Genomic DNA, 12,847 nt, shown 5'->3' on the forward strand with positions numbered 1-12,847 from the left:
ATGGAGTTCTATAGATTAAACTTCTTCCAAAGCATTGGGAAATAGCTTAAAGACAGATAATATAAACGTTATATCTCTCTGGAGATTAAAACAATTATAAGAATAAATAAAGGAGTAGTTTTGGAATTTCATTTGCATCACCTCTCAGTACTGGTAGCTCTATCTGATCATTTCAATGGGTCTGACTCGGCTCCCAGCCCAAACATCTGAGACACCACTATGGCAATATCAGGCCCTGGATGAAATGAACTGTGGAAGAGAAATAGGAACTGATTGTACTTCAAATTTAATGTAAGCTCTTCAAATCCTCATGGGCTGGACAGCACTTTGCAAGAATATTTTAAAGGGCAAATAAATAGTAACTTTTGAAAGCAAATTCAAGGGTATTAAGTTAGTGGGGTTTTTTTCTTGAAAGCATTTCAGTATACAGGAAAGAATGAAGTTACTTCCCACCCATATGGCTTTTCTTTTGGAGGTTTGTTTATCCACCTGATGGATGCAGAAGTATTTGAGTCACCACAATATTTTATAATTCTTTTATATCTGTACTTGATAGAAGATGCATGTTCTGTCATGCACCTCAAATCAGGCCTTCATCTCTTCCTAAGGTAGGACAGCTAGAAGCTTGACAGAATTTTATGCATATTTTGGCTCCATTTTATGTAAGACTAGATTAATTCAAAGCCAAATTATCTCAGAAGTCTAATTACAAAGTTCCTGAGACTGTAACATGTGGTATCAGTTTATTTCTGGAGTCCTCACCTTCTAGGGAGCTTGGAGAGCTGTTCCTGACAAGGTGTCAGAAACTTCACCGCTGTTCATGACATCTGGTACTGAAAACATTTCACAAAGGCATATGTGTTACAGCTACACAGGTAACCACAGATTGTCTGACTGCATGTTCTCTGTCACTGAGATCCTAACAGCCTGTGATTAAATCTTTGCTCCTGACTTCCCTTCCACTCCATGTTGGAGTGGACACATGCTCTACTGGACAGAAAAAGGACCCAGAGAGCAGTGAAAATGGAAATGATCTGCAGTGTCACACAGTTCTTCCCCATTTCCATCACCACCAGTAGGCTCTTTGCTATGCACACACGAGTCTGCAGAGCCAGATTGGTAGCCTCGGCTCTATTACTAGCTGGGGCTGTCCCCTTATCCTCTCGATCCATCCTGTTACACGTAGCACTTCATAGTCTAATTGTCTAGTTCTTCCTTCCTGTGCTTCCTGAGTTCTGTGGGCCAAAAGACTGCCGATTGTTCATCAAGCCCAGGGTAAAAAATGCATATTTAGGAAAACTGCCTAGCAACTGCTTTCTTTAGTGCAAGGAGAGAGGCCATTTGCATAAGAAAACCTTCCAGCTGGAAGCCTGCAAAGACTCTGCTGGGAGCTGATTCTGTGACCAGACATCAAAGGAGAATTCCCGTTTCAGGACTGCTCCCTCTGGGTGGCCTTTCCGTGCTGTCCCAGCACCGGCGGGGCAGTGGCGGCCGCACAGATCGCACCAGTGCTCTGCAGCACCCCGGAGATGCCATTCCAGCCTCCCACTGTGCTCACAGGGATCTTCTACTGATTTTGTTCCCACATCATCTTTTCCTCACACTGCGCACATCACACATCAAAAAGTCAACAGTTTCAGCTGCTAACCTTTGGAATTCTGTAAATTGCTTTGCAGATTGCCTGCCAAAAGTGACAATCTGTAGCACTGCAGTACAGTATCTCCAGATATTTACACATGGTTCCTCCTCATAATTACTAAAAGGCATTATGAGTCTGCACAAAGACCTGGCCCAGGAAGAAAAACAACAGAAATTACTTAGCAATTTATTTTGCCATTTTATGCATAGAAAAAGTTGCCCACAAACTTTTCACTTTCCAAAACCCCGGACAAAAACATTGGCTCTAGTAAAGTCAATGGAAATGGCCTCCACCAATATTCCAAGTACAATCCGGCAAATTGTGAACAAGGATGGGATTGAGGACACGGCTCTCTTATGTGCTAATCATCTAAACAACAGTTAAATCGTTTCAGTTTTTTTGCACCTGCAAAAAATAGCTTTGTACAGCTCTGCTGCTACTTAATGGAATGAGGCGATTACGATCAGAGTTCTGCAAAGCTCTCCAAATTGCAGTTCCTAAGGCTAATTTCAATGTGTGAATCATTGCTTTCCTGCAATTTATATCCATATGTGTGGTTATTTTTGAGAATGATTCAGTTTTGTATGTATAATTTTAAAAGGACTTTTTAAGTTAATGAACATCTGTGCTAAGAGCCCCTCAACAGAAAAGCTTGTGTCAGCCACTGGTGACGATGACTGTGTAAACTTCCTGTTATCCTATAGGGGTGCATGTGGATCCTATGGCTCTTACCAACTGAGTACTGCAGGAGTAACCAGCTGAAAAGCACTCCATTAAAATTCTTTAACAATAGGGTGGGAAATCCAAAATTTCCAGCCCCTTGAAAACAGTAATATCTGTTCCTTAATCGGTATGGAACCAAATACTAAATTCTCAAAGCGTTAAACAGAAGCAAACAGAGGAAAAATTTCCATTTGAAAATTTCCAAACATTTAATATTTTGATTGGCACACAATTCAACACTTTCAGCTATAGTGTAGCTCAACAGGATTTCTGCTTAACATGTATTTCTAGGTACTGCCTCCTGGCTTGAAGTTTTTTTTTTTCTCAAGGTGAACTTACTTCTTGAAATGCTGCATGAGAACCATGTTGTTATAAATCTAGTGGGGGTGGATTTACAAAGGAAAAATTAGGCACTGAAATTCAATGGGTAATCAAGTAACTGGACACAGCAACAAGGTCACTTTGCTTTATAGTCTGTCTTTTAATCAGCTTAATTTTTCAACCTAGTTATTATGGGGTTTTGTTTCTGCCCTCTTTACACTCTTTGATCTCGCAGACTGAAGGAGAATGTACTTCAGGAGCCATGAAGCTGTCTTCCCATTTGCACATTTAAAGCAAAAGGCAGCTTAAATCTGGCCAAGTGAAGTATGTCACAACCTCACAGTTAAAAGTCTCATTTTCTGTATTACCAACCTGTCATTAACCCTGCAAGACAGAGTTTAGTAAGAACTGACTCTTAAATGCAGCACACTACGCACGTTGGACATCCGATGTTCCTTCTCCTAACACTAATAAGGAAAACTTTCTTGGACTCCCCTCTTAGGATGTGTGTTGGTGAAAACAGATGGAAGCAGAATGCAGATGCAAGTAGGACCAATAATCCTGTTGTGAAGGTGATGAAAAAACTTCACTTAGTGAAGGAAGCAACTACATCTACAGCTGTATCAAAAAAGTTGGAACTTGTTCTTGCTTAAGACAAAGCTGAAATTAGGTTTTCTGTAAAGGACTGAGGAAGCTAAACAGCTGTAATTCCAAATAATTCCAAACAAAACCAGGAATCCAACCAGTAAGTTGTAAGTAAGTAAGAGCTGGGGAGAGACCATGCCCCCTGCACAGCATAGAATATACTCTAGCTTGGGCAAGTAGTGACAGTTATCGAGCCATGGTGCTCATCCATTGTCATCAGGAAAATGCCATGTCCTGGTACATACCAGTTTCTAAATGCTGACATTGCAGTGACTTTTAGAAAGCCCTTTAAAATCATTAGACCTAACTCTGCTTATGTTACTTCAAGTTCAGAGGTCCTGCACTGTCTTCAAGGAAGCTACTTTGGATTTACATCTCTCAGGCTGGCCTATTATTTCTGGTATTGTTTCCAGTCGCATGAAATCATCTGTGCACGTCCTCCAGGATTGCTGGAACCCTCTGTCCTCCCCAGCACTACACATGATGCAATGAGCCTCTGACGGAGGAGGAAAGCCGAGAAGTCCATGTAGGGAAGCAGATAATTTCCTTTTGAGCAATGGATGCAAAAATAGCAGCTAATAAAAAGCCTTCAAACTGTGCCTTCAAACTGTGACAATTCAATACACACACCTACGAGAATGCCTTGACAAGCTGCTTGACTTCCCAGTAACTCTTTCTTGTTTTCTTTAGTGCAGCCTCCTCCAAACTCCCACACACAGGTATTCATCTCTGTAGTGACAGCTGAGACCTGCAGGTGTTTGCTGCTATTGCCCTTTCAGAATAGACAGACACTTGTTCCTCACTGTAAACATTTGTATCATGGTGTTTGCCTGGCTAGTTACAGCCCAAATAATGATAAACCAGCCTTTTCTTTTTTTAGCCCCTTGCTGTCATGCATTAATTCTCTTTGCAAATAGGCATTAGGTAGTGGAAATAGCTTAAGTGAGATCACTCTCTGGTGATTATTTCACTAGCCTTATCTTTTGGAAAATATTTCATAGAGTGTCACCAGAAAAGTAATCATGCAATTTCCAGAAATACGGACTCTACAGCATTAGATTCATATATGAAGGGAGGGTATGGCTAGTGGGCAAGATGCTTTTTCACTCCTTTAATTTTAATGTTATTTCACTGTTCTTCAAACTGCGACTTTGGTCTTGCTAAGGAACAGCAAAAATCGCATTAAGAATTGTTTGTTAAAGACTTTTAACATTAACAGGTGTCAAAATGGTTTCTCAAAAGGGTTGTTAACCTTTTTTTTATGTAGCAAGAAGGTCCAAATTCTATGTATTTTTAAATATTTTATTTAATTTGCCTGGAATGGCAAATTGTGCAACTATTTCTGGAGGTCTGGGAGGTTAAGGAGTTTAATAACTTCTCCTGTCCTAACTGAAAGTGCATGGGAACTCTATTTTTTAAAAGGACAAACATCCCAGAATACCTAATGTTAGCATTAAATAAAAATTATCAAGGAAACATTAGGAAACAAAGCTACAGAAATCTAGGAAGCTTCCTTACAAACCTTTCTCACTCTATCAGCTGTTTACTTTTTGGCACCCTGGTTCTGTTTTTTTAGTTCTTTTTCACTGATTTAGACAAGACCTGAATTCTAATTTAAAAAAACCAAAACAAAACAACCCAGCCCTCAAAGAAGCCAAAAAAATAAAAGAGAAACAACAGTCTTTCTCAACCACTGGAGGTACAAAATGTGCCAGTATGAATTGCAAAGTCATTCACTGAGGGACTGAAACCCAAAACTTAGAGAAAAAAAAAGGGATGTTCTTCATTTGCAGGGAGTAGAAGATGAGAGTGGCCCAGGGCATTGTCTGACAATACAGTTAACATGTGCCAATGACACAGGCTGTGTGAGTTTAGATGTACTATGCAGCACATTTTCATTAGGGGATGGGAGGTACCTCTAATCCAAGAAAGGGAAAAATCTGACTTGAAAAATACCACTCACAGTTCTAGCAATGTCTGTACCAGAAAGAGATACAAATACTGTATTTTTGCACAGTGAAAATCATTGGAGAAAGCTAGTGAGGGAGAAAAAAAATGAAGACACTTTTTTCTCTGACAGTGGGCCTTTTTAACCCTCTGAAACAGTCTGATAGGGGACAGGAGTAGTTTCTTTAAATACAATTGATATTTAAAGGCTGGAAAGAGAGTAGAATGATGTGATTCAGTAGGTGTCTATTGCTCATGAGTTAATTCAGGTTGCTGGATTTTAAAAAAATCTTTAAAAATGCAGCTGTTAGGACAGAGAAGCTGTTGTGTAGCCTTCTGGAAAAAGCACTGGCAGCACAGGATTCTACTTATTTGCAGCATCCACTTTGAGAGAAGGGGCTGTGTGACCATAGAGGAGTGATTCAGGAGTTAGAATTCCAGGCTTTAGAAAGCCTGCTGCTATCCAGGTCTGTACCTGAGAGGTATTTGAGAAGATGCCTGTCAACATTTTGCAGGCTGCATCTTATTAACTTTTTCAACTAAAGGTTTTTTTCAGGACTTGTCTATTTGTTTTTCCTCTCGTGGTATTATATGATTCTGGATCATCTTTGGTTCCCACACTGCTCCAAGGTGCTGAGGACAGGCAACATGGACAGATGTGCTCTGAGAGGCATCACCAAATGCAAGCTATGCCACAGACTGGTGCAGCTGGCTTGGGCCCACATAGCTTTTTCCGGTTCACCAGTTCAGAAGATGATTTTCACAGAAATGTCTGATGGGGATTGCTGTCACATCTTGCTGTGTGTCAGGTGTGACTGACTACCTAAGATCTCTCAGGAATTTTTGCCAAACATAGTTTCTCTTTAAGTGCTTAGGACACTTTTGAAATCTTCTCTTTTTCCCTGGCAGACAAGAATTTTTATGGGGCTTGGTGTCTTAAACAGAAGGAGCTAAAGTACTAGTGAGTGTTTTACTGGCAGCATGATGAGGGAGAGGTTCTTGTTGCTCCTACCCTTAACACCTATTGCGTGGTTTCCTTCAAGAGTAAAAGAGGCATAGTAACCTTTGTCTCTTCTTACAATCTGACATGCTATGCTCTCTTTAAATAGCAAAATGGTACAAAACGTGGAGAAGATTTTAAAGAGAAATGGAGTCAGTGAAATTTATGCTGGAACACATCCTCTTAGTCTTCTGTTGAATCTGTGCCAGATGTGAAGGAAACTAATTTGTGAACCTCTCTTAGGTTCAGAGGCAAGCTGGGCCTAAAGGAAGACAGAAATCTCACTAGGCCCAGTCTTTTGACAGAGTTTTGAGTGGTTTGTGCAAGCTGAGAAAAGGAGTCCATATTTTCTCTGCTGTTCTTGTGCTGTTACATAAAGGCAAGTAGGTTATACAATAGCTAAACAGGGATTACAAAACTGAGCTCCATAAATCTAAATAAGAAACAGAATGTCTATCCTTCACTGGACAAACATAAAACTGAGGAAGGCTGAAACTCTGGTCCTAATGAAGTTAATGGGAAAACTCTTGCTTAGTCTGGTGAGATCACAGTTTTATCCAAAACCTTGGCTCAAGCCTGTAGTTGGCTGACCAGACTGCATATTTAAAGTATATCCGTGTTAAGTTTTTCCAAGTACTGGGATAAGACGACTTCTACTTTTTTTTTTCAAGCTTTTTGCTTATAATTAAGAAATTAATTTATTTTAAGACCAAGTACTAGGCAATCACTTGCAAACCTGAACTGGAAACCTAAAAAGACTCTGATATGTTACCTCTGAATGCAAGAAAAAAGTAACAACAAAATAGCTCTTCCCAGGCTTCAGTGTCAACACTTAAAAGCACTGAAAGCTACTTTAAAGCGTTACCTGGGTATCTTAGAGTAAGATAGGAAATCCTGACCTCTGGGCATAGCAAATCAAACAACAGACCCCAGACATCAACAAACCCCCTAATAAACTTAAGACCTAAGCTCTGCAAGTAAATAACTTTGTGAAAGGATCTTTTATGCTATAAGGATTGCAGTGCAGCAGTGTTGCTGGAGCTGTTTGGCTCACAGACCAAACCAATTACTTGACAGTTGTTTAACTTTGGCCTGGGGTGTAGAGCACTTTTGGGTAAGAAAAGCTTTTGCAGTTTCTTCATGTCCCCAGGCTAATCTGGTCTGACTATCAAAACCTATTGCTGTTACACTGGATGCTAGCATGTACATCTGGACTTCTCCCACCCACAAGACTCCTGCATGATGAAAAAGAGAAAAAAAAATTAAGAGGGAGAAAAGGAAAGCTTTTCAGGGCCACACATCACATGTATTCCCAGTCCAAGGGTTACTTCTCTCCCCCTCTTCCCTGAAGCATCTCTTAACAGCTGAGCTGATTTGATGCAGAATGTCATTAACAATCTAACAGTGCACAATGACTTGGGATCATCCTTATCTTACAGAAGCAAGCTATAAATAATCATCTTGGGCAAATCTAACATCATGACTGAGTGGCAGGCTCCAAAAAAAACACAATCCCTGTGTATTAAAACCCACAAATGATGAACTATATCTTGCAGAACTTTTTGGAATTGTTTAAGTCTCTCCAATGAGCATCAGATAAAGCTGTCAGGGTTGGGGACGATTTGCTTCTCTCTGAGTGATTAAGCCTGAACGGTTAAAAAGACTTAGCCTGCTTTAAGCAATTAGGTATGGTATGTCACTGCCATTCCAGTGTTATCACTGACTTAGGCCTGTCAAGGATGCAATTCTCCTGGCAGCCATCTGGGAATTCATCATTGCCTTGATTTTTTCATGACCGTCTTCTGACCAGCCCACAGATACCCCAGAAAGGGCAGGCCAAAACTTCACAGGCTCAACTGGAACTTCCAACTTTTATCAAGTATGAAATATGGTGGCATGGCAGGCTGTGGCTCTGTCCCTCCTCTGCACTTATTAGAAACTAATTAAAAACCAGCTGGACCATGAGGCTCCAAAGAAATTATCCTTCTTGCTTTTATTACTGTGTAGAACAAGCAACTTCCCAGCTTGATGTTTCCATCACTCTGCATGCTTACACCACCAGTTTGGATGGGGCCATTCTATTTTACATTGTCCCTTTTGACACTTGTTTACCTCTTTCTCTCTTCATTCACATTTCTGTCTTTCAGAACACCTTTCTAACACCTCTCTATGACTGCCTTTCCCACCTTACTTGTTCCCTCTCTCACATCAATGGTTGCATTATCTTCACACTACTACCTCTTTCTTCCACTTTGTTACACCCTGGACCTCACAGAAGCCCTCTTATGCCTTCAAAAATAAGTGAAGATAAGGGAGAGAAGAAGGAAAGAAGAGAGCAATTCTGTATGAAGGACAGTGAGAAGTACAAAGTACCCCTTAAATGAGATCCTTTGAGAGGCGCCGAAGGACTATCCAGGTTACCCAGAATTTCCTGAACTCCTGCTTTTACAAGGTCACTGGTGTTCTAAATTTGTGTTACAGTGGGTAGGAAGCTTTGCTTGAGTACTCGTGTAAGACTTGAGGATTAAACCCAGAGGTATGTGAGCAGGTACACTGATGCCAGAGTCTGTGCACCATCACATGCCCAAGCCAGGCCTCAGTTGTCTCCAGGAAAGCCATATGATTACTGAGCTTCTACCCCCTTTTGCAGGTAGTTTTTATGCAGCAGGGGGAGTTACTATTTTTTTTTTTTTTCCAAAAATAAGCAAAGAGTATGTTCAAAAATGTTTCCTCTTACTGTAACAACCTTTGGAAACACATACTGTTTTGTATATACATTCGCTTTTAAATGTAACGACTAACACAATAAACACTGAGGTATGGAACAGAGACATGACTTCAGTCCCAATAAGTGGTGCAAAGATGTAATATGCAAAATCAGATGCAAAATCAAGAAACCTCAGCCTCTGCTCACTCGTGTCCTTTAAACCACAGAGGAAGTTATTACCATCATGTATATTTTTTTCAAGCTCTGAAGTGCAGTCATGCTTGTTCGACATTGAACAAATAATTCAAAGTCCCAGTTTCCAAAATAACAATATATAAGAAGAATTTCGATCATATGTTTACTAAATACTAGGTTTGTCTTTGAAAGGAAAGAAAATTAAGAGGGGAGGCTGTTACTTATGAGCTTTTAAGTGAATCAGTGTTCAACAATAATTTTCAAATGCGTAGCTTCCTCTATCCTGTCTACCCAGCCTCAAGCAGATACAAAACATGTGCTTAAAGAGGATGAGTTTACCTTACAGGATAAACTCTAGAGTTTGTAAATTATCAGTTTGGTCATGGCTTGCCTTCCCCAAGCCACAAACACCTGACAGGTTCAGTTCCAATCATGAAACTACAAATGTGATAACAAACAGCAAATGGTGTCAACTCCATAACTTACCACATAGCACAAATACTATGTCAACAACATCATTAATACGCACAGTTTGTTTATCCCAGCAATCTCAGAAGGTCTTTACAAAATTCAGTATACCACTTTATGGCAACCAAGCTCAGGGAAAACAGTCAGAATGAAAAAGAGCAATGGGCTACTCTTACCCTCTGCAAAACAGCTCTTCAACATTTAGAAGGAGGACTAAAGACCTGGCTTATGGCAGGAAAAGGTTTCAGGTGCTGAGTATACAACAACTTCTCACCTAATCTCTTCCTGAGTAAAATAACTGGTCATGTCTGCTTCCCAGTACTTACGTTTTCTCCAGTTAACTGACACATTATACAACTGCTCCCCAAAGATACCATTTTCATTTTTCTTAGCAATATTTAAGAACGTATTTTAATAGCTTCAAAGTGTTGGGCCAAATTTTCTTCCTTTTCATCTGCTGCTTCTTGACTCATGCCAAGCAAACATGCAAAATTTTCATCGTGAGAAAAAGACCTTTCTGTGATTTAGAATCTAAATCCAACATATACAAACAACAAAACACGACAAACTACTCTGATTAACTCTCCACATTTACAAAAACCTTTTAATTCAGAACCAGGCTCTCCATATGCTAGGCTCTAAATTACCTGACAGACAGATGGTTAAGTGTAAAAGCAGAATCAGTCACAGCAAAGTGGTAAGAAGACTGAACAAGACCTAGGTTTTTACTTATTACAGCAGTTCACTTACCCGATAGTAGTCTGTGCTGTACACATCTCTAGACATCCCAAAATCCCCAATCTTCACCAGCAGGTTTTCACCAACCAGACAATTCCGGGTAGCAAGATCCCGATGCACGAAGTGCTGCGATGCCAGGTAAACCATACCAGAAGCAATCTGCTGGGCAATGTGAAGCATCTGGGATTGGGTCAGCTCAGCAGGACGGTTGCCTTCTGCCATCAGTCCTGCATCAGGTCCATGTGCCCTGCACCAAAACACAATCTGATAAACTGACAGGCCACTTGTAAGATGGAGAAGTGAAAGGCATTAGTGAGTGTCAGCCCACACAACTCCATCAAAAGTGCTATAAATTACTTATTGAAATAGGGATTATTTTTTTTTGTCTCAGCTTTTTTCATTTACTGTCTTCCTTCATTGGTGAAAGACTGGTGTTCTGAAGAGCATTACAAACTGGATATATATTACTCAAGGAAATAAGGCATATGTGTTCACAATAGTACCCATCTGTCAGAAAGCATCACTTTTCTCCTGTTCCATTCTAGTAATTTTTCTGGAGAAAGGCTGACAAACAAACCTGCTTGGGAACCAAGGGAAAGTCTTATCACTCTGTAACACCGAAAAACAATTGAGGGAAAGGCAATGAAGTGGCATGCACAGCATCACTTTTCCTGTGACTGGTATTCCTTCATTTCTATAGGGATACAGGCCACTGACCCTTCCATCTTTTCTTAAACAAGAAAGAGCCAACTTCCTTCTCCATTTGAGAAACAAGGGCAGAAATTTTAAATTTATACTTCTGATTTCCTATCCAAATGCACAGCAGGAAAGGATTTTTGCTTATTTCATCACCAAGGGTGAGTCCTGCCTGAGACTGGAATTATTTACAACAGGAAGAGGACACAAAACACACACTATTTGGAAAAACAAAATAGCTTCAGAAATATGAGTTTTTCAAGACCTAGCAAGTCCCTAAGAAGCAATAATCAACGGCTTAAAAACACTTCATCAAAAACAGAGATATTTTGCATTAGGAAAGCTCAGTGTAGTACTGAGACACATGAGCTTTACCCATCTTAACTATCTGAGCTCTGGTATGCCTTTACATCCTAGGATCTTGAAGATACAGATATATAAACAGTCATATTAACAATGTTTTACAGGAAGAACTACTAGCTAATCCTTTCCAATCAATGAGGTAATTTGGAAATCATTCCTCATTTGATACATTTTGTAATGTTCTAAATATCCTTTTCCATCCATTCTATTTTTCTGTGTTTTCAGAAGCCCTTTTTTTATTCCATTTCTGAAAAGTACTCTTTCGAAGAGATCCCCTCTTCTCTTCCCTCCTCAACAGAGGTGAGGCCTTAATTTTTCTCTAGGGTAAGGGCACAGGAGTTTGGAAAAGAGTTCCAAATTAATCAAAATCTTTGAGACCAAATCTGACACTACCAATTAGAAATATGATATTAAAATTGCCCCAAGGGAAGAATTTCATGAGCAAAGTGACAGACGTGAGAAAGAAACAAAGGAGGGTGTGTAGCATTGATGGGACTGTATCTGGTACCAGGCAAAGCAGCTTTCTGCCATAGGGTCTGTTCAAGCTGCCTTTCATCTGGACTAGGTTGATGAGGGTAGGAATAAATGGAAGATATGAAATCTCCAACTAAAAGTCACAAGCAAATTCCTACTGAAAAATAGCGTACCTTTATCATGCATGGATTTTTTTTTTAATAAGTGCTCTCAGACATGAACCTCTGAGCTTCTAAATCAGAGAACTTTTCATCTTTTGCTAGTCTCCCTGAGGACATGGTCTGTATCTAAGGGAATCTGTAGATTATTCTTAATGTTCCACCCAGCTTGCTCGTCCACTTTGCGCTGGCCATAAATGAGGTGATCTTCAGAAATGAGGTGTCTGCAACAGCCAGGGACTTTGACAGATAGTCTCTGCAGCCACATTGTCCACTAGTCCACACACCAAGCACTGGGCAGGCACAAGTTTGAGGCTTTAGTCTTAGATCCGAACAGCCTTTGGCTGCATGCAGGCAGCCAGGCTCATTTGGGTTAAATTTTCACATCAATTTTTCCCCAACAGCCTTTGGTGGCGCTGCAGGGTAAGAAATATGGAACAGCCCACTTTACGAACCTCTGGTCTGCAGCACAAGCTGCAGAAAATGTGAGAGGAATGACAAATTGGAGCTTAGGTTTAACAGCTTGTCCCAGCATAATCATTTTATGTTCTAAAGACAAGGGCTGATTAATAGTTTTTTTAAACGTGAAGGCATTAAAGTAAGAAATATACTGTCTGCCAAAATAGTTTTCTGTACAATAACTCAAAATCAGAGTTACAACGTAAGAAAAGGCGAATCAAAAAGAATCAAGATGTAGATATTTCTTATGGAGTAAGAAATTATTTCTCATCAACAGAGAATCTGGCTTCTTCTAACAGAAATTCAGTGTTCTG

The 12,847-nt window shown here is 40.0% G+C and overlaps 1 protein-coding gene across 2 annotated transcripts in view; it reads right to left on the minus strand.

Annotated features, from left to right (window-relative positions):
• The window catches only part of NTRK2 (neurotrophic receptor tyrosine kinase 2), a 194,677-nt gene that overhangs the window by 29,368 nt on the left and 152,462 nt on the right, over positions 1 to 12,847 (minus strand). For both annotated transcript variants that reach the window (XM_086866656.1, XM_086866658.1), the window contains one exon: positions 10,396 to 10,630. In XM_086866656.1, coding sequence (XP_086722782.1) covers positions 10,396 to 10,630 — 235 coding nt within the window. The remainder of the gene's footprint in view (positions 1 to 10,395; positions 10,631 to 12,847) is intronic.

This window comes from Cyanistes caeruleus, chromosome Z, assembly GCF_971803275.1.
Source record: "Cyanistes caeruleus chromosome Z, bCyaCae1.hap1.1, whole genome shotgun sequence".
NCBI classification, from domain to species: Eukaryota; Metazoa; Chordata; class Aves; order Passeriformes; family Paridae; genus Cyanistes; species Cyanistes caeruleus.